The sequence below is a fragment of the Protopterus annectens genome, chromosome 10.part0 (genome assembly GCF_019279795.1).
Source record: "Protopterus annectens isolate FY-2018-M chromosome 10.part0, PAN1.0, whole genome shotgun sequence".
Lineage (NCBI taxonomy): Eukaryota > Metazoa > Chordata > Ceratodontiformes > Protopteridae > Protopterus > Protopterus annectens.
The window spans coordinates 713,794,370-713,817,574 of NC_056744.1; the positions used below are offsets into that span (position 1 = coordinate 713,794,370).

At 38.9% G+C, this 23,205-nt stretch overlaps 1 protein-coding gene across 1 annotated transcript in view; it reads left to right on the forward strand.

Annotated features, from left to right (window-relative positions):
* PATJ (PATJ crumbs cell polarity complex component) overlaps window positions 1-23,205 on the forward strand; it is a gene marked incomplete in the record, with an annotated part of 2,990,875 nt that overhangs the window by 391,758 nt on the left and 2,575,912 nt on the right. Inside the window, 1 exon segment of the mRNA XM_044085542.1 lies at window positions 2,437-2,550. Coding sequence (XP_043941477.1) covers window positions 2,437-2,550 — 114 coding nt within the window.

Here is a 23,205-nt window from a genome sequence, read left to right on the forward strand (position 1 = left end):
AGTGTTACCAGGAAACTTAATAAAGGAAAAGTAACAGGTTAGGAAGTTACATCATTTTGAATTTCAACACTGTTACAGACAGGATTAGGAAAAACGAAAGATTCAGAACTGGTCTCCAAACATTTTCTTTCTTTAGCACCAAGAACATCCTTGAATAAAAACCCTTCCCCACCTGGGAAGGAGGAACTGGTTGTATCACACGTCAGGGCAGCATGTGATGAACTGGTGGAAACAAGAGTCTGATCTGGAGGATGTGGAATGAGCACCTGGAATGGAAGAATTTCATACCACTGCCATCTGTAACCTTGACAAATAATCTTCAAAAACAATTTGTCTGAACCTATCTGTTGCCTAAGAGAAAAATGGAGATTCAGACTTTGTAGAAGAGAAAAGGGACCATGGTGGTACGGGGGTCACAATCACTCTTGAATAGTCATTTGGATTTGTTGGACTGCCATTTATTTGGGTAGGTTCGAGATTTATATTTTGTTGGAATTGTATTCTTCTGCTTCTTTTTTTTTTTTTGAAAAAATTGGAGAGGAGTTTGAGAATCCCGTAGAAAATTTGGAAAAGGAGAGCTGAAAAATCTTAAGAGATTCCCTGAATCATTTTACTCCTTTCATCAAACTGATCACTTCTACAGCAGAGAGGCCAAAAGTTAAATCTCTATCCGAAGGGAAGTTTCAGATCTCATTTGTAATATCATCTGGGAGACTGAGAATGCAGCCATGCAAACCTCTTCAAAATAGTACCAATGGCTATAATCCTGGAAGAAATGTCAACAGTCATGCTCACCTTATGGTTGCTGCTAACAGCACTTTTGGCTAACATCAAAGATTGAAACAATACTAACTTCATGAAATGTGAACAGTCATGCACACCTCATGGGTGCTGCTAAGAGCAATTTTGGTTAACATCAAAGACTGAAACAATACTAACTTCATGAACTTTAATCATACTTCGATTTAGGAATGGGGTCTATTCCTATCATGGTACTAGAAACTCAAATGATGTGGAGAAATTTAGCCATGAATAAACAATAAGCAGGGACTAATGCAATAGAAGAAACAAAATTATTTGTAACAGAGTTTTCCTCACAAGAAGAAACTGCAGATTAAAACATTCTGTATACTTTCACAATTGCAAAAAAAATAAAAAATCAAAGTTGCAGAATTGCACAATTTTTCCCCCATATTTATCAATAAATTTCCCATCCTTATCATAAAGAGTAGGACTGAAATTAGCTGTTTAGCAGCAGTGGATCAACTAAAGCTATAGCTGCTGTTGTGCCAGGTTGGGCACTAGTGTAAAAAACTGAGGAACTTTATACATCATATCTTCCTTCTTATTGGCTGACTATCAGGAAAATTGCAGGCAAGTTACATACACATCCTCTAAAATAAAGTAGGAGGAATTGGTATGCAAAACTGTTAAGTCTTTGAAGGTCACTTTTACACAGAAAAACACAGCAAAAAGTACTTTATTTGACTTTTCGGGGGCAATCAAAGTGTTTTAAACATAATGTCTCCATTTTCAGTTACTTCACACAATTTTTAAACTTAAAGGAACAAAAAAAGTACTCCCTTTTAAAAAGTATGATACAATCTTGTGGTAGTCCATTAAAGCACAAAACTCCTAGCTTTAAAATAACTTTTCTGTAGAGAAAAATGATAAAATGCAAAGAATATTTAAAAAAGTGGAAAGTTTTTCCCCAAAGGGAACTTATCTGCTTAGCAAAGGAACAGCAACAAGCTGACTGTGGATCATCTAAAGCCTTAGAGGAGTGTCCTCTTTAGCAGCTGTAAAGTTTTGAAGTTCTTGGTGCCAAAACATGTCGTTTAGTCAGCTGAGCTTAAGCTGCCTGACAGTTTGACATGTGGAAAGTGCCCTGAAGCTTTGGAAGCTGGCTGGCTGTTATGTCCTTGGCAGGATATAACCCATATAGCCAAGGCTAATGTAACAGTGATCAATATGATGAACATGGTATTTCTTAATCAGCTTCATCACGTGTGTGTGTGTGTGTGTGTGTGTGTGTGTGTGTGTGTGTGTGTGTGTGTGTGTGTGTCTGTGTGTGTGTGTACTCATGTATATGCTTGTGTGTGATTGTGTGATCTAGATAAGTAAGTCAGAACTAGTTTTCTATTTATTTCAAATGCAAATGTTTATAAAATATAATACGATTCCATAAAGTTTAGTAGAATATCTTGCACGGTCATATACCAACTGTAGCGTTAGTAAACATTTAGTAATTGTTTGACCTAGTATAACATAATAATATGTCTAGATAGTAGTATGCAAATTAATTGACATCCTCCACTGTGAACATTGCTAGAGACCTGGATTTTCTTGCAGTTGTACCACTTTGTTTTTATAGATGGTAACAGATGGATAATGTTTTCAGGAGGTCAGAAACTGACAGATTTCATTTCTCCATAGCCTGAATCTAATAAAAATGAGGAAGACAGTCTTACAAATGCAGTTGCAGATGAAACAGTAGAAGAAGAACCTGTAGATCCAGTCAGTACATCTTTAATTATACCAGCACCCAAGGTATGCTGCATGCTTATAAATGTTGTATAAATGTAGAAACTGTATCTGTCATTTGCATAGTACAGTCTTTATAGGCTCAGATATATTAACTCTGTTAAAGTTACATCAAATGAAAACAGTTAGTAAACCGATAACCTTTCTTAAAATGCCAGGAGTTGGAAAGTACTGTTTTCTGTCACACTTAACTGTTGTCTGTATTCAGTTATACAGAAAAATAAGTGTTAATTATTTACGTTTTACTGTTTTGTTAAAAAAAAAAAAAAAAAAAAAAAACTGTTCAGCTTTGTTTGTACAGTGGCCTATCTGTTACTGCATGGCTAACATGGCTAGCATATAATTTAGTTTTTTCCTCTGTTTTTCTTAAATTCTGTTAGTCTTGTAAGTTTTTAAGCTGGTCTTTGGTCAAGTGTCAGCTTCTATGAACCATTGGTACTGGTTCTGTTACAGATAGTTAAACTGCAACTGCACTCTGGTAGTAGGCATTTTTGGTTGAATTCCTAGCTAAGTTTTTGTTGGTTCTTTTGTTTTCCCTGCTGGGATAAACAGCAGTTACCTCAGTTGTGTGCAACACTGTACTAGATAGACGCAGGGTATTCCAGTGCCAAATTCTCAACAAATGCACGTAGTCATGCTCACGTATATGAGTCTGTAGCTGTATTTCTGCACTTCTTACTAATTAGATTGAAGTCTAGCACTGTGTTGGATAACCAGGAACTGTTCTTCTTTATCTTATCTTTATTACATTTTCCCCCCTTACACTGCAATTATAGTCATTTTTAGATTTGTTTTTAAGTGACATTCCAGTAGTATTACTTAACCCTTTTTGCAGTACAAATATGAGACACCTGTTGATAAATTATTGTATTGTTGTACTAAGATGGAATATTAGCCAACTTGTCCATCCTTAGTTCATTGGTTCATAGGTGTATACTAGGCTAATGACCACTAGAGCCCATTTAAGCATAGCTGTGCAATGCAAATTAGACCCACAGATTGTATTTATACAGGGAGTGATTTACTGCCTGCCTCTGTTCATCAGAGACATAGGTGTCAGAACAGGGGTGAATTTTCTGCTACCTATCCATTGATCTAAGTTGTAATTAAATAAGATTAGAGCGGAACTCTGCTTCAGATGGATGAGGGAGGCTGTTCCAGAGAATGGGAATTATCTGAGAATCATTTCTGTCTCTCTCACATGTGCTATTTATGTTGCAAGCAGAATTTAGGTCTTTTGATCTAGTAGTTCCGATGTGGTTTGTTTTGTGGATTTGCAAAAAAGGTTCACCAAAACGGGGACCAGGGATGCCTTATAACAAAAGAGGCAAAGATCACTTCTTGGTAGTCTGTATGATAACAGAATAAAGAGACAGAACTTTGGGGTGATCAGCACAGGACATTTTGTTTATTCCCTGCATTCATTTTGTAAGGAACATCTGCAGACATTCCATTTGTATGTGTCTGGTCAGGGGCATACCAAATGGAGCATTATATTCTACGATGGGACTGATGAGGGCTGTGTACAGTGGCATGATGACCTATCTGGACCTAGAATGCCATACCCTCACTTATTTAAAAGTTGAGCAACATAGAAGGATTTTCTTACTACCTTACAAACATGTTGGTTGAAGGCTAGGTTACTGTCTACATAAGTTCCCTAATGCCTGACTAGTGAATCAACTTTTAGGGGTGTTTTATTGATGACGTCATTATCCTGAGGTGGCTGACTTCCCAAAATGTACTCTAATGTGTTTCTTGACATTGAATTTTAAGTCATAGCTTTGGTATGAAGCATTTGTCTGTGCTAGACAATCCTGAAGGTTGTTCTCATCTTGGAGGAATTTATTGAATGTTCCCAGTTTGCAATCATCTGTGAACTTGGTTAGTCAGAGGCCTTTAACATTGACTTTGACCTCTGAGAAGTAGATGCCAAAAAGGAGTGGGCCCAGCAAGTCCTAAGGGACTCCACTGGTGAAAAGCCTCTTTGTGGAGTTAACCTCACTGATTCTAACCTATTGGATCCTGTCTGTGAGCCAGCTAACTATGTAGCATTTTATAAAGGGTTTTATGCCTAGTTTCATAAGCTTGTTGACAATGCCCAAGTGGGGTATTGTATCAAATGTTTTAGCCAAATCTAGGTAGGCAGTATGCACCATTTTCCCCTCATCCATTGCCTTAGTGACCTTTTTCTAAGAAGTTTGTCAGATTTGGTAAGCATGACCTTCCTTTGACAAACCCAAACTTGGATGGATCCAGTGTCTGGACGTCTCTTATGTCCATGATTCTTTCCATGCCTTTGCAGATAAGACTAGTCAGATTAATGAGTCTGCAGTTTCCAGGATCTGTTGAAGGTCCTCCTTTGTGAAAGTGGTGACCATCACAGTCCTCCATTCACATGACACAGACTGTTTTAAGACTGTAGTTAAATAGTGATTCCAAGATTCCTGATAAGTTGTATTTTAGACTGCTCAGGAGGAATTCCAGGATGTTATTGAAGCCCATGGCTTTAGTGAGCACAGCCAGTCCATGTTTCCTAATTATAGTAGGAGAATTTATGTCTCTGGGTATTTCTTGGGGATGGTCTGGATGACAGCAAGGTAAGTTGGAAATGAATTTGTCCCCTAACAGGTTCACTATATCACCAGGTTTAGTGAATGTGGCACCATTAACCACCTGTTCAGCACATTGCTTTGTGCTGCCCTTGAGGTTTCTGACATAGCTGAAGAAGCCCTTATTGCTAGCTTTCAACTGGAAGGCTATCTTAATCTCAAAGTTGACTTTGACCTAATTAGCCATCTTAGTTTATTTAGTTTGATGACAGAGATGTTAACTTTATTCAAATTACCCTTACTGATTTTTGTCTTTTTTTCCCCCTTTTGTTGTGTATTCTATTTAATTTGCGATGCCAACAGGGCATTTTTTTTCTGGAGCTAGTTCTGGGCTTACTTCTGGTAGGGAACAGCAGCCTCTGTGCTGCCATTGGCCTAGTTGTACAGAGATTTTTGAGAGCAGATCAGTAAGGTTTTGAAGGAGCAGTTAATTTTGACAAACCCATCACTTAATGAAAGGTAGTTTGCATTGGAATAGTTCCTAACTGTTAATTGGCTTTACTGGGGTTACAGAGTTGATTTTGGTTGATGCATCTTTATGGTCAGACCTTAACAGGGAAGATGAGACATGGGGTGGTGGGGGGTAGCATTCTCCCATTTTTGAGAGTATAAGGTCTAATATTTTGGAGCCTGTAATGTGCGTTTTCACTATTTTGTCAAAGGTGTTTGTATTTTCAAAGTCCAGGAATCTCTGCGCTTGTAGATTTGAGGTCATATAAGATTCCCAGTCTGAAGATGGGTAAATAAAATCTCCCATGAGTAGGGGGTGTTAGCTTGTATGGTATGTTTCTCCAGTCCATCCTTATGCATTGTAAGCTTCTTGGGACATGGAGGGTGACCTGTAGGTGGGTAGGATTTATTACAGAATTTTATATATGGTGAGCTACGCATGGAGGAACTGTAGCACATCATCCTGTTTGACCAGTCTAGAGGTTGTATACCCAGATACCTCTACATTTAGCCCTTGTCTGTGCAGCTACCGGTCTAAAAGCATGGAAGGCACTGAAACCTTGCTCACACTTCCAGGGTAATCTTTTCCCCTTTAAACCATGTCTCAGTAACTGCAAATTTTATTGTCTTCTTGAGTATGAGAGCGCTTGGATGGAGTGCAATGTTTTATTTAGACTCCTGGCATTGAGAGGTAACACCCTGAGGTTCATTTGAGTTGATTTTGCTATGTCGGTAGGTTTGTCAATTTGACATTACCTAAAAAAAAGGCTGAGAGAGAAGACATGCAGACCATCCTTGTTAAAGCAATGTGGTGTGTTAACATATCCTCCCAAGGTGACAAATATTGAATCCCCTTAGAGTGATACCTGATAGACAGCAAGTTGTTAAAATCAGTCATCTTTTGCTTATATTGTCACATCATCCTCAGTGTTACCATGCTGCTCAATGCTAGGCTTATACTAGCCTGAGAGCTCCATAATATCTCCCTTTATATAGTGCAGTGTGGTATGTATCAGGTCATTTACACCTCCGTGGACTACAATGGAATCATACTGGTACCTATGGTGTAATGACGTGTGTGTGTGATTTTGTGGGTCCCGGCCCCAGATAAGTAATTAACAGTTATTTTCTCCTTGTTCAGTCTGGTTAGAAGGGCATCAGTATTTCTTCGTAAGGAGGTCCCCTATGACAAGATTCTTGGGGAAGTGTGTTTGCTTGCCTTAGGGGCTTAGTGTCTGGAGCTCCATTGAGTGCGACTGTATGTGTGGTGCTAGGCGTTCCTTTTTCTGATTGCCTTTGGCCTTGCTGAGACATAGCTTTGACAACTGAGAGTCTAGGCGACATTTGCTGTTTAGGAAGATTGCTTTTAAGTGCCTAAACATACATTAGTCTATGTATGTGTTATATGCTATGTAAGGTTGGTACTGTGTGTGTGATTTCAACAACACTTGCACTTTTATGTGCTAGTTTAGCCTCCAGTTTAATTTAGTAAGTACATGTCTCGCATACTGTGTCTGCTGGCTACAGATAAGTTGGGAAATTGCATATCCTTGCTGTCCACTCCTTGGTGAGCTACAAGGGGGTAGTGTATTGAGTTTAAAAGGCTAATAAAGGTTCCTTGTTGGTGTAGACTAATATAAGTGCTTTATTGAGACAGATTATGTTCAAGAGAACTAAATTCTACTAACTTTAACGTTTATACAATACTGTCTTTTAACACCACAGAAAAACACACGAATAACTGCAAAACCACCAAGAAGAGACAACTCAGATCCACACCAGTAATGGATTTAGCGCTTTCATTTTTTAATAAAAAACTTCTTCAGAATCAGTTACACAAACACTGATCCAATAAATACCCTCACAACCCTCCATATTACCATAATTAATTGCTGACATCATAATTAATTAACCCCTTATATATAATTGTGTAAAAAAAACACATATACAAAATTCAATAAATTACTTACAAATACATATATAAGGACATATATAAATGAAAAAAATATATTGCTATAATATATTTACAAATATCCCTCTGTCTTTAATCTGAGAATAGAACTGACAGAAACGTTAATGTTCAAACCTGGGTAATATGTTGCATTTGTTCTTAATTGCCATCCAAGTTCCCTAGATTCCAGATAGTCATTCAATTAATTATTTGGATATTACTATTGGTAAAATAAAAGGGGGCAACAGTTTGAGACTACCATCTATAGAAAACCTACCTATTCTAATACACTATTGCACTTCAGTAGTTTCCACCCTTTACATCAGAAGAAGGCATTAGTAAAAGGACAGGGGGTTAGATTAGCCAGGATGGTATCTGAAAAACATGAATTCCTGGATCAAATGAGCACCCGTAAGGGTATGTTAGTTAACAGGGGATATCCTGGAGAATTTGTAGATAATATACTACAGGAGGTAATTACAAAAAGAGAAAATGGATTTTTTTTCCCACTGTTAGGTACAAGTATTGATGTCATTATGACAGAGAAGACTAATAATGAGAATAAAATATTCAATAGGGTTGGTACATTTAAATATAATATGCACTATAATAATATTGAGAAAATTATTCAATACAACTGGAATTTATTCAATGCCAGTAAGGAATGTCTAGATATAGTGGGTATGGGACCCAACATAGTGTATAGAAAAGACACTAATATAAAACATGTTGGAGAATACAACGGAGCTCTATTCTGGAACTAAAGGTATGTTCAAATGTGGTTTTTGTTTACAATGTCAGTCAATTATAGAAGGAAATGAAATAAATATTCCAAACTTTGGTAAATTCAAACATAAAAAGAAGTTTTCATGTAGTAGTAAGGCAGTAGTATATATTGGTATGTGCACTCAGTGCCCTTGTTTCTATATTGGCAAGACTATCAATGCCCTTAGGAGTAGAATGTATCAACATTTCTTGGACATCAAAAAACAGGAAACAAAAAATGTGTTAGCTGTTCATGTTAAAAATAATGATGGTCATTCTTTTAAGTTTTCAGTACTTGAACAAGTGACTTTAGGGGATAGGGGTGGACCACTGAATGACTATCTGGAATCTAGGGAACTTAGATGGCAATTAAGAACAAATGCAACATATTACCCAAGTTTGAACATCAACGTTTCTGTCAGTTCTATTCTCAGATTAAAGACAAAGGGATATTTGTAAATATATTATAGCAATATATTTTTTCATTTATATATGTCCTTATATATGTATTTGTAAGTGATTTATTGAATTTTGTATATGTGTTTTTTTAACACAATTATATATAAGGGGTTAATTAATTATGATGTCAGCAATTAATTATGGTAATATGGAGGGTTGTGAGGGTATTTATTGGGTCAGTGTTTGTGTATCTGTGATTCTGAAGAAGTTTTTTATTAAAAAACAAAAGCGCTAAATCCATTACTGGTGTGGATCTGAGTTGTCTCTTCTTGGTGGTTTCACAATACTGTCTTTACAAAATCTATATGTATTGCCTCTCAGTGCCTAACTAGTTGCTTTAAGCTTGTTGACAAGCAAGGTATTTGCTTTATATTTTCTGCTTTACAGGGTGCAGTTTTATGGACCAGTCTATAGGGAAAATTTGCTTTCTAGGATGGGTTTAATGAAAACAATGGGTAGGTAGAGTACTTGAATTGCCTATACAACAGATAAGAGCAATGATAGAGTGGAGGGATTTTGGAAATCAGATTAAAATAAGGGACGGAGGCCAGAGGCACAGTCTTATAAATCCACAACAAGGAAGGAGCAGGCTAGCTAGAGAAGAACCAAATTAAATAAATATAATATTGGAGCTCTGTTAGAAATTTTAGCTTAATGTCTCAGTTGGGGGGGTGGGACAGACACAAAAAACCTGAGCACAGAAATATGCTAGAATGAAACTTTAGGCAGGCAAAAACAGAATATACAACTGTACGATCAAAACTGGAATACCAACTGTAAAAGCACTGAAGCACAAATACTGGAGCAGAAAAAATTCTCACTACTGAATTCTGCTTACAGTTTATGGCTCCAGATTATGCAGAAACTTACTAGTAATGCTGTTGATGTAAAAATGCTGCAATAAATGCCTAAATAAGTGTCAAATCTGACAGCAGTCTGCAGTTCTACCAAATGTAGAAATTAACTAATGTTTACTGACAACCAGTTAATTATCAGGACTCAAACTGATATGGTATGCGAGAGATGTGTTTACACAATGTGGCAGAGCACTCACATAAGACACCTAATGTCGATCAAGTCATCAGTAATACACGCACTGCACCCATCAGACGCAATTCATAGTACACACATAGACCCACATATTCTGAGGCACTTAAATGTAACCTTTCTGAACCCTAAAGACCTCCTAGATGAAGTACACATAACAAATATCTTCAGCAGCCTAAAATGCACTCTTTCAAAACAACACTCACATCAACACATCTCATAGAGCTTCTACGTCTAAGTCCATAAGGCAAGCAAGCTCACAGTTCAACTTTCTGATCATTGGAGACTCCATTGTGAGGCACACTGATGTCCTTGTCACCAGGCTGAGTAAAGAGAAAGTCACAGTCAGTTGCTTATCAGGGTTCAGAATCGACCACATTATGCATGCACTCAGGTCATTGGACCACAAGTACCAGTATGACTTGTAGACCATGTAGATGTAAATGATCTGAGATGTACCTTCCTAGACTATATGAAGAGAGACATCATGGAACTCTCGAAGTATGTGTCCCTGGCTTCTGTAAGCGTAGCATTGAACAGCATTTTACCTTCTCCAAGGATGATGCCACAATACGAACAGAAGTTAGTGACTTTAAAAATTGGCTTAATTTCTTGTGACATTTTAAGGAGGGTACAGTATTTTTCAGGATGGAAGGAGATGGCCAACATACCATGCTGCTTTGCCAGGGATGGTCTGTGCCCACCCCCCCAGGCCTTTGAATAATAGTTAAAATATTGTCCTCCATATAGTGCCTTTTTAGGCAATGCTAAACTAATGGTACTTCCAACATAGTAAATCAAATCAAATCTAAAGGTGTTAGTGCTCAGTACTAGGAGTCTAAACAAAAAAACTCCACTCAGTACAAGCCCTCCTCACCCTAGAGAATGCTGATGTCTGTGGTCACTGAGCCATGAAGAGCACACCGGCAGTGCAAGTTATAATGCCTCCCACACATTTAGACCACCTAATACACAGACAAGGGACCAAAGGTGGAGGTGTATTGATTTAAATCAAAAATAAATGTACCTCAAGGCTGGTCACATAGGTCGATGCACTTGAGCTTCTCCATGTTAAAATCACCATAGACAAAATCCCATACCACTTCCTTGTAAGCTATAGGTCCCCTTCTATGACCCAGGAAACCCATGACATGTATTTAAACTTACTGGAAACCCTCATCATCAAACCCAGTAACATATTCATGGGCAACTTTAATTACCCCACTATTAACTGGGAAACATATACAACACCAAACATATAGACACAGATATTCCTAGATTTTAAAAACATAAACTCCCTGGACCAGATTGTCTGTGCGCCAAACTGGGGTGCAAACATACTGGATCTGGTCCTCACTAATACAGGAGAGTGTAATGTCTTCACTGGTAAGGTCATACCACAAAATGGTCACCTCTGAAGTCAAAACAAAACCTGGAATCCCAGATAACACTGGAATATTCAGGAACTACTCTACTTACTGTTACGTGATAACCTAGCAAAATTTCAAGCTTTCATAAACCCTGAGAATACTGCTACCTACACAGAACCATTCAGACAAACCCTATACAAACATGTTAATAAGTTGCATAGGGGCAGCTGTACCTCTAGGAAGAAGAACAGAACTAACTAAAAAACAAGCCACCCTGATGGAATCACTACATCAGTAGGGTGTATGACAGAAGCAAAAAAGCACTGCAAAAATTAGGAGGTACAGCTCCCAGCAGGATAAAACCACTCTCTCCAAACTAAACAAAACTCATAGGGCAAATAAAGCCTATCAAAGCCAAATGTGAAGTAAGTTCAGCCTCCCAGGCCAAGGACAACCACAAGGCATTCTTTAGCTATGTTCGCAACCTCAAAGGCAACTCACAGTCGTGTGTGTAACTCATTGTTAATGGAGCCACCTATACTGATCCAGAGGACATGGCAAACCTACTGGCTGACAAATTCGGCTCCAACTTGACCCTTCTTTCCCCCCATTCAACCTTTCCTCAGGAAATATCACAAATATAAAACTCCCCTGCTATCACTAGGGAACAGGTCCTTAATGCTCTTTCTAAGGCCAAGAACACTGCATCAGTGGGCCCAGACAGTATCCCAGGATGCCTTCCAAATAGCATGAAACATGACCTATCAGTCCCTCTGGAATTTCTATTTAACTGTACCCTCCAAACAGGCTTCGTGTTGTTTAACTGTAGCTGCCCAACAGCTTCTTGCCCCATGAATGGAGAACAACAACAGTTGATCCTTTGCACAAAGGTGGGCCATCTAGAGTGACACATACTACAGACCCATAAGTCTCACTAATCTCATATGCAAAGCCATTGAAATGTATATTATGGAAAAGATCAATAATGACATCGGAAACTTCCAGACACTGGACCTGAAACAGTTTTGTTATATTAAGGGCAGATTGTGCCTACTCAACCTGATAGACTTCTTTGAGAAGGTCACCAAAGCAATGGAGGAGGGCAAAATGATTCATACTGCCTTCCTTGAACTGGTTAAGTCATTCGACAGAATACACCACTTGGGCATTGTTGAGAAACTCAAGAGGTAAGGTATAAACCCTTATGTCACCTGGTGGATAGCAAGCTGGCTGACAGACAGGACACAGTAAGTTAGAACTGGGGAGTCACCAAACAAATCAGGGTACTGGCAAGTCTTTTCCAAGAAAAAAACTGCGTTCATAGCCTGAATGTTAACAAACCATTTAATCCAATTGCTAAAAATGCCACTTATTTTTGTCAGTAAAATTGTCACTAAAATTATATGTATCTTCCCAATTAGTGAAGACCACATTCGCATAACTATTGGCACAGGGGGTCCCCATAGTCACCACCAATGCTGCCCGTAGAAGTCTCCATTAAAAATAACCATGTTGTTCTCTAATAACAAATGTAAAACTGGATGGCGCAGTGGTGCAGCGGTAGTGTTGTCACCTCACAGCAAGAGGTTCTCCAGTTCGATTCTCAGCTGGGGTGCCTTCTGTGTGGAGTCTGCATGTCCTCCCTGTGTTTGTGTGGGTTTTCTCCAGGTGCTCCAGTTTCCTCGCACGGTACAAAGTCATGCATCTGGATCATTTCTCCTCATGCCTCCACTGAAAATTGGCTTCGTTCCAAGTCAAACTTTCTTGTTAAATAAATAAATAAAAGAACACAAATCCAATCAATAATATCATTCTCTAAGATTTGTTGTATTGCAGTAAACTGATCAAGGGAGGCTGAGCCAAACTCATTTGGAATAAACAGTGAAGAGACTGCCAACATCCATTGTAACAAGGTAAAAATGACTGAACTTGTTACCATTATAAAATGTTTATAGAGCTGTTGCAAAAAATGAGAGGAATCTTTTAACACACTGTAGGAGCTCTCAGAAGTGCCTTCTTCAGTTGGTCTTCACCCCAAATTGAGAGAGGTTCCATGAGCCAACCACCACCTGAGACAATTGCTCAGCGTAATGATATATATTTCCACTAGCATTTTGTAGATGATATCTTTTTGATTTGGACAAGTAGTTTGGATGAACTTCATGCTTATGTTGCTTATCTTAAATCTACTACTGAGTTAAGTTCACTTCAAATGCTTCTGATTCTTCAATTGAATTCCTTGACATTAAGCTTATAGTGAATGTAGATAAAACCATCAATACAATGTTATATGATAAGCAGTGCATCATACCCATATTTTCTCCAATGTTATGATGAACCAGTTCCTAAGGGTTTCGAGGCTTTGTACGGATGATGAAGTTTTTAATGATGAAATATAGAAGGCGAAGTTGGATCTTATGTCACGTGGATACAAACACTCAGAACTTATGCATACTATGACAGAGTTTTATCAACACAGGAAAGGTAAAGGCAGACCTTGTACTCTGCCAGTACTGGTTGTAGAATCTCTCTAATTAATAATAAGTGACCATCACTCAGCTTTAATTTGACTTATAGTAGTGACATAAGTCATATATGTGACATTATTAAGAACAATTGGAAACTTCTTATGATCGATACAAAAATTAGGGAGATTGTTGGTGAGAGTCCACTTTTTTGCTTTAGGAGGAACTCTAACCTGAAGAAGATGCTCTGTCATAAGCCACTGACAACAAGTAGTACGCCTTTTATTAGTACCAAGGTGGGAACTTTTCCATGCAAGCATTGTAAAGCTTGCTCGTGTATTGACAGTAGTAATGTATTTGTACACCCGATCACTGGCAGATTTTATGGCTGTATAGGCTGTGTAACTTGTATTGCCAAGAATCTCGTGTATGTTGCTAAATGTACCTATTGCCCTTCATTTTATGTTGGTAAAAACAATAGAATGCTGAAGGTTTGTATCATTCAGCATTTAAGTGATATTAGGTGGGTGGTGAAACAATACATTATCTGAACATGTACAAGAGATTAAGGATCATGTTTTTTTGTTTATGGTGATGGATGTGTGGCAGGTCAGTCCTTGAGGTGGAGATGTACTAAATAATATGGAGGTTACTGAAGTGAAGTGGATAGCCAAATTTAGAGCAGACAAAGAACTAGGTTTGATTGGTTTGATACCTTTAAAGCTGCTCCTCAAAGGATGTAAGTTATTTTGAAGCTTGATTGGATGTTGCTGGAGGAGCTGTCTCATTTCTGTTTTTTGATTGGCCAGATAGAGTTTTATAAGTGAGAGGATGTGATTATGTCATTGGATCTGAAGGAGGAGTTATTTCCAAAACTGCTCATCCTCTGTGCACTTTTATTTCTTTTATTGTTATTAGTAATAATTAAAATTTTAAGTTTTATGCTAGTTGCCATGGTAGTCTGGCTGCTGTTTTATACTTCAATTTGGATTCAAACTTCTGTGGCTGGTCCCTTGCTACCTCTTGTTTTGTTCTTCATTTCTGTTCCAGGGTTCATGGGTAAATATTAGGCAGTCAGTCTGCAGACTTTCAGTCAGTAACCAAGGGTGAGAATCAAACCCTGTACTTTGTCAAAGGTAAAAACTTTAACCATTATGCCAGCTCCTAGGCCTCTAGGGTTTTGTGCTATCTTGCCCTTTGGCCTAGTGCTAACTGTACTGGAATATTCATATTTGATAGGGTCAGTCACTTCTAGGCTACCTAGAAACCCTAAAACTGAACAGACAAGTCCAAATTAAACTGAATAGGACCAACTATCAGATCATGGCATATTACAGGAGACCCCTCCTCTATGCTACCAGAAAAAACCTGTTAGGTTCTTAAATACACTGGATGAACTCCAAGTAAACTGGTATTCCATGACATGATACTAGGGGGCTTTAACTTCCTGACGCAAACTGGGATACCTATACCTAAACCTAAATTTTAGGTTACAACCAAACATTTTTTGATTTCATAATTGATAGCTCCAGTTTCATGATAAGCAGTACAAAATGTGTCACAAATCGACCTACTGCTGCAGCTATTCAACCTGAGCTTAGCCACTGGTTTTGTCCCGGATGTATGGTACGCGGCCATTATGGTGCCACTTCTAAAAGATGGACCCACCACTGAAGACTCATAGCCCGACTTGTCTCATCTGCAAAGTCATGGAATGCATCATAGCTAATCTAATTAAATTTGATATTAAAAATGTTATAATGCTTGACCCCCAGTAGTTCAGCTTTAATGGTAGATCTTGTCTAATGAATCTGATCAACTTTTTTGAGAGAGAAATGCAAGCCATGGACAGTTGACAGGCTATCCATGCAGGATACCTTGACCTGGATAATGCTTTTAACACCATACCACATGCTACCATAATAAATATTCTGAATGAATTCCAAATTGACTCTCCTTTATAGTTAGGTGGATAGAAAACCCATTGATGGATAAGTACCCATGTAGTGAGGGTGGCAGGTGCATTGTCAATAAATAAGGTCAAAGGTGTAAATCAGAATTCCATTCTGGGATCTGTACTGTTTGACTTCTACTTCATAGACCTCCATATCACAAATGGATGTCTCTGGCCAACCAGGTCTGCTGACAGTTGTAAATTAGATGTTATCGTTAAGTCCCCTTCTGATATAAGGAAGCTCCAACTGGAACTGTCACATGTCAACAACTGGTCCTTAGAAAAAGGTTAAAATTAAGTGCTAAAAAGTGCAATATCATCATATTTGGTAAACAGTCCCTTTGTCCATTTTTTTTATAGATAACACCTTGCTGCAAAATAAAAGTGTGGCGGAACCTCCAAGATAGCTGCACATTGAGTAACAGCTTAATTCCAGCTCTCCTATTGTGAGAACAGAAACTCAGAACTAAGAGCCAGTGATTTTTGTTTTGTTTTTTTGTTTTTTAGTGGGAGAGGGTGTTAAATTTCAGTTATTGGCTAGTAATTGCACTGCCGGGATGCCAGCAAAGACGACATTTAGAGATGCCTGAAAGAAAATCAACTGGAAAAGGTGAGAAAACACTAGCTTATAGGAATTCTGCAGTTGTCCATCAAAAAGAAGTTCAGGCTCCAGCTTTGGTGCAAGATATGATGTCCAGTAATCTAGAGGAAAAATGTCAAATGTAGACAGAGACGATAGTAAATGAAACTGCAGGAGTACATTGAAAATGAACCAGAGAAAGGGGTTGGGAGATGGAGATCAATGGGAAGAAAAATAGCGACTCAGAAACTAATCAATAAATGTGGGATTACAAAGCATCAAGCACATTTGAGAAATATGGCAGAACAAGAAAATCTGGAAATACTGGCCTTTTCTGACTTTGTTAAACTTGTAGGGGACTCCAAAGTATATGCTCTACTACACATCATTAATATTTGGAAGAACATTAAGGTGAGGGAAAGAGGTAACTTAAGTAAAGCAGTTTTTGTTCTTAACAGTATTTTTATGAAACATGACATATACTGTATGTTAGTGAAATATTTTCAGTTGTTAGAGATACTAAAGTAAACAGGTGCCCTTTTTTCCTTCGTTTCTTTTTTTTTCTTTCTTCTTGTTTAGTTTTAAGAAATGTAGGCACTGCAGTGTAGAGAGAAGAAAGCTTGGACAAAAGCATATTTTAAGATAATAGGCTGTAATCTTTAGGTTGCTGAGGTGTTGGATTTGTTGTAAAAGCATACAGAGCATGATATAAGTAAAATCTTACTTTTGCATAGGGGAAATAACTGGATTGTGGCCCTTGGCTTGATCTACTAACAAGATTTAGTAGAAGAAAGTAAATAAAACAATGAATGTAATGAAACATTTTCCTTTAGCGAAAATGTTCACAGATGAGCATGAGAAGCTTGTAGCTGAGGGCAACTGCATATCTGGTTCTCATGTTTCTATGGAGACAACCTTATAAGGGGCAATACAAGTCAAATGCTTTTAGTAATGACTAAACGATAATGCTTTCTGAAAGCATTCAAATTGTTTTCTACATCTTGGAGAGGAATAAAGATAAGAGAAAAACAGACAATACTTAGTGTAAGTAGAAGCTTAGGTTGTACCATGCATCTTAGCATGGATAACCTTCATTGTAGATTAAATAAAGCCTATGAATGTTGCAGTCAGTCTCAGACAATTGTTCCTATTACTAGGGTTAAACTTCATTATTTGAAGTAGTACATATTTTATGTGTTTGTATTAAGTTAATAAGTTATTGGGGTGTTCTTGGGGGTGGTTTTTTTGAAGTTTTCATTAAAATGAAAAGTCTTGTAAAAGGTGACATAGATTCAAATGGATATGACAAGAAACAGCTATGTAAAAGATCAATCTGTCATAGGTTCGTAGGTGTGTACTAGGCTAATGGCCCTGGAGACTTTACAAGCCTAGCCCATAAAATTGCCCTGGTGTCATGCCACCCAATTTTAGTTCACAGTGCCTCTATCCAGTAGAACCACAGGAGTGATCTCTGGGATGAACTTTGTGTTACCCAGCCACTGAAGGTGTCTGGTGAGGTACATGCCAAATGGGGCATTATACTCTATGATTGGTCTAATGAAAGATGAGTAGAGGGGGATGATGACCTCTTTCTTCCTGGATGCAAAACCCTTGGTTATGAGATATGCCACATAGAAGGACTTTCTGACTACAGTGGCAATGTGGTGGTCGAAGGTGAGGTTGCTGTCAACCTGAGTGCCCAGGTCTCTTTTAGCACCTTCAGTGTTCAGTGGGCTCCCATTGTCATGGTAATTAGTGGGGACTGAGTGCTTTCCAAAGGGAATGATAACGCATTTTTTGGCATTAAGCTTAAGGACATGGCTCCGACACCAGTCATTGGTCTCAGTGAGGCCTTCCTGTAGGATGTCTGCATCACTTAGGGAGTTAATGACTCCCAGCTTGCAATCATCTGTGAACTTGGTCAGCCAGAGTACCTCTGTGTTGGCCTGGAATTCTAAGAAGTAGATGCCAAACAGGAGAGGGTCCAGGACCGAGCCCTGTGGGACTCCACTAGTGGCTGGTTGGCAGTCTGACTTGGAATCCCTTCTCTTCCTTCTAGAACTTTCTTCTCCACTTTCTCAATTAAAGTGCTTGGATAGTTTCTTTTCTTAAACATTTGGTTCAAAATTTTCATTTCTTCAATGAAATCTTCATTATTAGAGGTCATTCTGGATGATCTAATGTATTGTCCCCTAACCAGATTTCTTTTCTGGTATGCGGGGTGAGCAGTATTATAGTGCAAATAAGAATTTGAGTAAGTAATTTTCCTATACACTTTTGAATGAAATTTATTGTCCTCATTGTATACCGCTATATCTAGGTAATTTAATTTTTCGTCATCTATTTTATGTGTAAACTCCAAGAAGCCCGTACTTTTACTCAAAAACTCTGTCGTCTTCTTGTTCTTTCGGCTGCACTAGTTAGGGGTTGCCACAGCAGATCAACTGTTTCCATTTCTTCCTGTCCTCTGCATCTTGCTCTGTCACGCCAACCACCTGCATGTCCTCTCTCACCACATCCATAAACCTTATCTTAGGCCTTCCTCTTTTCCTGTTACCTGGCAGCTTCATCCTTAGCATCTTTTTCCCAATATACTCTGCATCCCTCCTCAGCACATGTCCAAAACAACGTAATTTTGCTCTCTGGCTTTGTCTCCAAACCTTCCAACCTGGGCTGACCCTCTAATATACTTATTCCTAATCCTGTCCATCCTCGTCACAGCCAGTGCAAATCTTAACATCTTCAGCTCTGCCACGTCAAGCTCAAACTCCTGCTTTTTGTCAATGCCACTGTCTCCAACCCATATAACATAGCTGGTCTCACTACCCTCTAGTAGATCTTCCCTTTCACTCTTACTGGTACTCGTCTGTCACAAATCACTCCTGACACTCTTCTCCACCCACTCCATCCTGCCTGTACTCTCTTCTTCACCTTTCTTCCACACTCACCATTACTCTGAACTGTTGATCCCAAGTACTTAAACTCATCCACCTTCGCCACCTCTACTCCCTGCATCCTCACCATTCCTCTATCCTCTCTCTCATTCATACATATACATTCTGTCTTAGTCCTGCTGACCTTCATTCTTCTTCTCTCTGTAGCATACCTCCACCTCTCCAGAGTCTCCTTCACCTGTTCCCTACTCTCACTACAGATCACAATGTCATCTGCAAACATCGTAGTCCACGGGGACTCCTGTCTGAGCTCATCTGTCAACCTGTCCATCACCATTGCAAATAAGAAAGGGCTCAGAGCTTATCCTTGATTTAATCCCACCTCCACCTTAAACGCATCCATCACTCCCACCGCAGACCTCACCGCTGTCACACTACCCTCGTACATATCCTGTACCACTCTTACATACTTCTCTGACACTCCGACTTCCTCATACAATACCACAACTCCTCTCTAGGCACCCTGTCATATGTTTTCTCTAAATCCACAAAGACACAATGCAACTCCTCCTGACCTTCACTGTACTTGTCCATCAACACTCTCAGAGCAAACATCGCATCTGTAGTGCTCTTTCCTGGCATGAAACCATACTGCTGATCACTAATCATCACCTCCCTTCTTAACCTAGCTTCCACTACTCTTTCCCATAACTTCATGCTGTGACTGATCAGTTTAATCCCTCTGTAGTTACTACAGCTCTGCACATCACCCTTATTCTTAAAAATCGGTACCAAAACACTTTTTCTCCATTCCTCAGGCATCTTCTCACTTTCCAAGATTTCATTAAACAATCTAGTTAAAAACGACACTGCCATTTCACCAAAACACCTCCATGCTTCCACAGGTATGTCATCTGGACCAAAAGCCTTTCCGTTCTTCATCCTCTTCATAGCTATCCTTACTTCTTCCTTGGAAATCCACTGCACTTCATGATTCACTATCCGCACATCATCCAACCTTCTCTCCCTCTCATTCTCTTCATTAATCAACCCCTCAAAGTACTCTTTCCATCTGCTCAACACACTCTCCTCGCTTGTGAGTATGTTTCCCTCATTATCCTTTATCACCCTTACCTGCTGCACATCTTTACTAGCTCAGTCCCTCTGTCTAGCTAATCAGAACAGGTCCTTTTCTCCCTCTTTAGTGTCCAACCTTTTATACAGCTCTTCATACGCCTTATCCTTAGCCTTCGCCACCTCTCTCTTTGCCATGCACCTCATCTCCTTATACTCTTGTCTACTTTCTTCATCTTTTTGACAATCCCACTTCTTCTTCACCAACCTCTTTCTCTGTATACTCTCCTGTATTTCTTTATTCTACCACCAGGTCTCCTTGTCCTCCTTCCTTTTTCCAGATGTCACACCAAACACCTTTCTAGCCATCTCTCTTACTAGCTCTGCTGTAGTTACCCAGCTATTCGGTAACTCTTCACTGCCACCAAGTGCCTGTCTTAACTCTTCCCTGAACATCACCTCACAATTACCCTTTTTCAATTTCCACCATTTGATCCTTGGGTGCTGCCCTCACACTCATCCTCCTCTTCTTGATCACCAGTGTCATCCTACAAACCACCATCCTGTGCTGCCTAACTACACTTTCCCCTGCCACCACTTTACAGTCTCCAATCTTTTTCAGACTGGCCCTTCTACGTAAGATATGATCCACCTGTGTGCATCTTCCTCCACTCTTGTATGTTACCCTATGCTCCTCCCTCTTGTTAAAATTTGTATTCATCACAGCCATGTCCATCCTTTTCACAAAATCCACTACCATCTGACCTTTTGCATTCCTGTGCTTAACACCATACCTACCCATCACTTCCTCATCCCCTCTGTTCTCTTCACCAACATGCCCATTGAAATCTGCTCCAATCACCAGTCTCTCACCCTTGGGTACAGTCATCACCACTTCATCCAACTCGCTCCAAAATTTTTCTTTCTCATCCATCGCACACCCAACTTGTGGAGCATATGCACTAACAACATTCATCATTACACCATCAATTTCCAGCTTCATAAACATCACTCTGTCCGACACTCTTTTCACCTCCAAAACACTCTTAGCATGCTGTTCCTTCAGGATAATGCCTACGCCATTTCTCCTCCCATCCACACCATGATAAAACAATTTGTAACCACCTCCGATACACCTAGCCTTGCTCCCCTTCCATCTGGTCTCGTGCACACACAATATACCAACCTTCCTTCGGTTCATCATATCAGCTAGCTCTCTCCCTATACCAGTCATACTGTTAACATTCAAAGATCTGACCCTCACTATCACAGTCCTAGCCTTTACCTGCCTTCGGCATGCCCTCCCACCTCTTCTCCTCCTTCGGCCAACAGTAGCCCAATTTCCGCCAGCATCCTGTTGACCAGTACTGGTGGCAGTCGTTGTTAACCCGGGCCTCGACTGATCTGGTATGTATTTCTGTATTGTTGTCTGCATGTATGATTTGGCAAAATTTTACACTGGATACCCTTCCTGACGCAACCCTCCCCATTTATCTGGGCTTGAGGCCTGCACAAAGAAATGCACTGGCTTGTGCATCCCCAGTCAAAAACTCTATAAAGTTACCAATTTCTTCCTTTGGTGCCTTCCAAAAAATACAAATATCATCCAGAAACCTCTTGTATAAAGACCATTTTGAACTAAATATGGAATCGAGCACACATTTTTCTTCCCATTTCGCTAAGATCAAATTTGCATATGTTGGGGCGCAAGCTGTGCCCATGGCCACCCCGTTGATTTGGTGGAAATACTCCCCTTTAAAATAAAAGAAATTGTATTTTAACACTAAATGCAACAACTCTACAATCACCATGGAGGAGTGTGAAACGAACTTATATGCGGACAATATGTATTATCTTACTATTGATATAGTGGACCTATTTTCCTGCATTCCACTGGAGGCAGGAAAGGTAATGTTAGAGGAATTAATTTTTGGGGATGGTAGTTTAACACATAATGAGTGCATGGTGATTGTACAGTTGTTGGATTTTGTGTTAAAATACAATTTCTTTTATTTTAAAGTGGAGTATTTCCACCAAATCAAGGGGGTGGCCATGGGCGCAGCTTGCGCCCCAACATATGCAAATTTGATCTTAGCGAAATGGGAAGAAAAATGGGTGCTTGATTCCATATTTAGTTCAAAATGGTCTTTATACAAGAGGTTTCTGGATGATATCTGTATTTGTTGGAAGGCACCAAAGGAAGAAATTGGTAACTTTATAGAGTTTTTGAGTAAAAGTATGGGTTTGTTGGAGTTTACACATAAAATAGATGACGAAAAATTAAATTACCTAGATATAGAGATATACAAGAAGGACAATAAATTTCATTCAAAAGTGTATAGGAAAACTACTTACTCAAATTCTTATTTGCACTATAATAGTGCTCACCCCGCATACCAGAAAAGAAATCTGGTTAGGGGACAATACATTAGATCATCCAGAATGACCTCTAATAATGAAGATTTCATGGAAGAAATGAAAATTTTGAACCAAATGTTTAAGAAAAGAAACTATCCAAGCACCTTAATTGAGAAAGTGGAGAAGGAAGTTCTAGAAGGAAGAAAAGCTAAATTTCTCCCCACTTTAGGTAGTAAAGAAGAAAATAGTGAGCAACAACTGAAAGTGGATGAGGGTTTCAACAGGGCCCTAGTTATAGAATTTAGTGCAAGTTCTACCTTAGTTAAAAGTATAATAGAAAAGGAATGGGACAGGTTCACTTCCATTACGGACCTAGACAGAATAGCCAAGGAAAAGCTTAAGGTGGTTTACAAGAACTCCAGTAGTTTAAAGAATTTATTGGAAAGGAATGTTACTACAGGAATAGGAAGTAATAATATGAGAAGAAAAGGAACATTTAAATATGGGCATTGTGCTCATTGTTCATATATTCTCAACAAAGAAACAATATATTTGAAATGTAGAAAAATGTTATTAGAGGGCAAAACATACAGTAACTGTGACGATACAGGGATAGTGCACTTTGCAAAATGTATATGCTGTCAAGCATTCTATGTGGGAAAGACGGAACGCAAATTAAAAA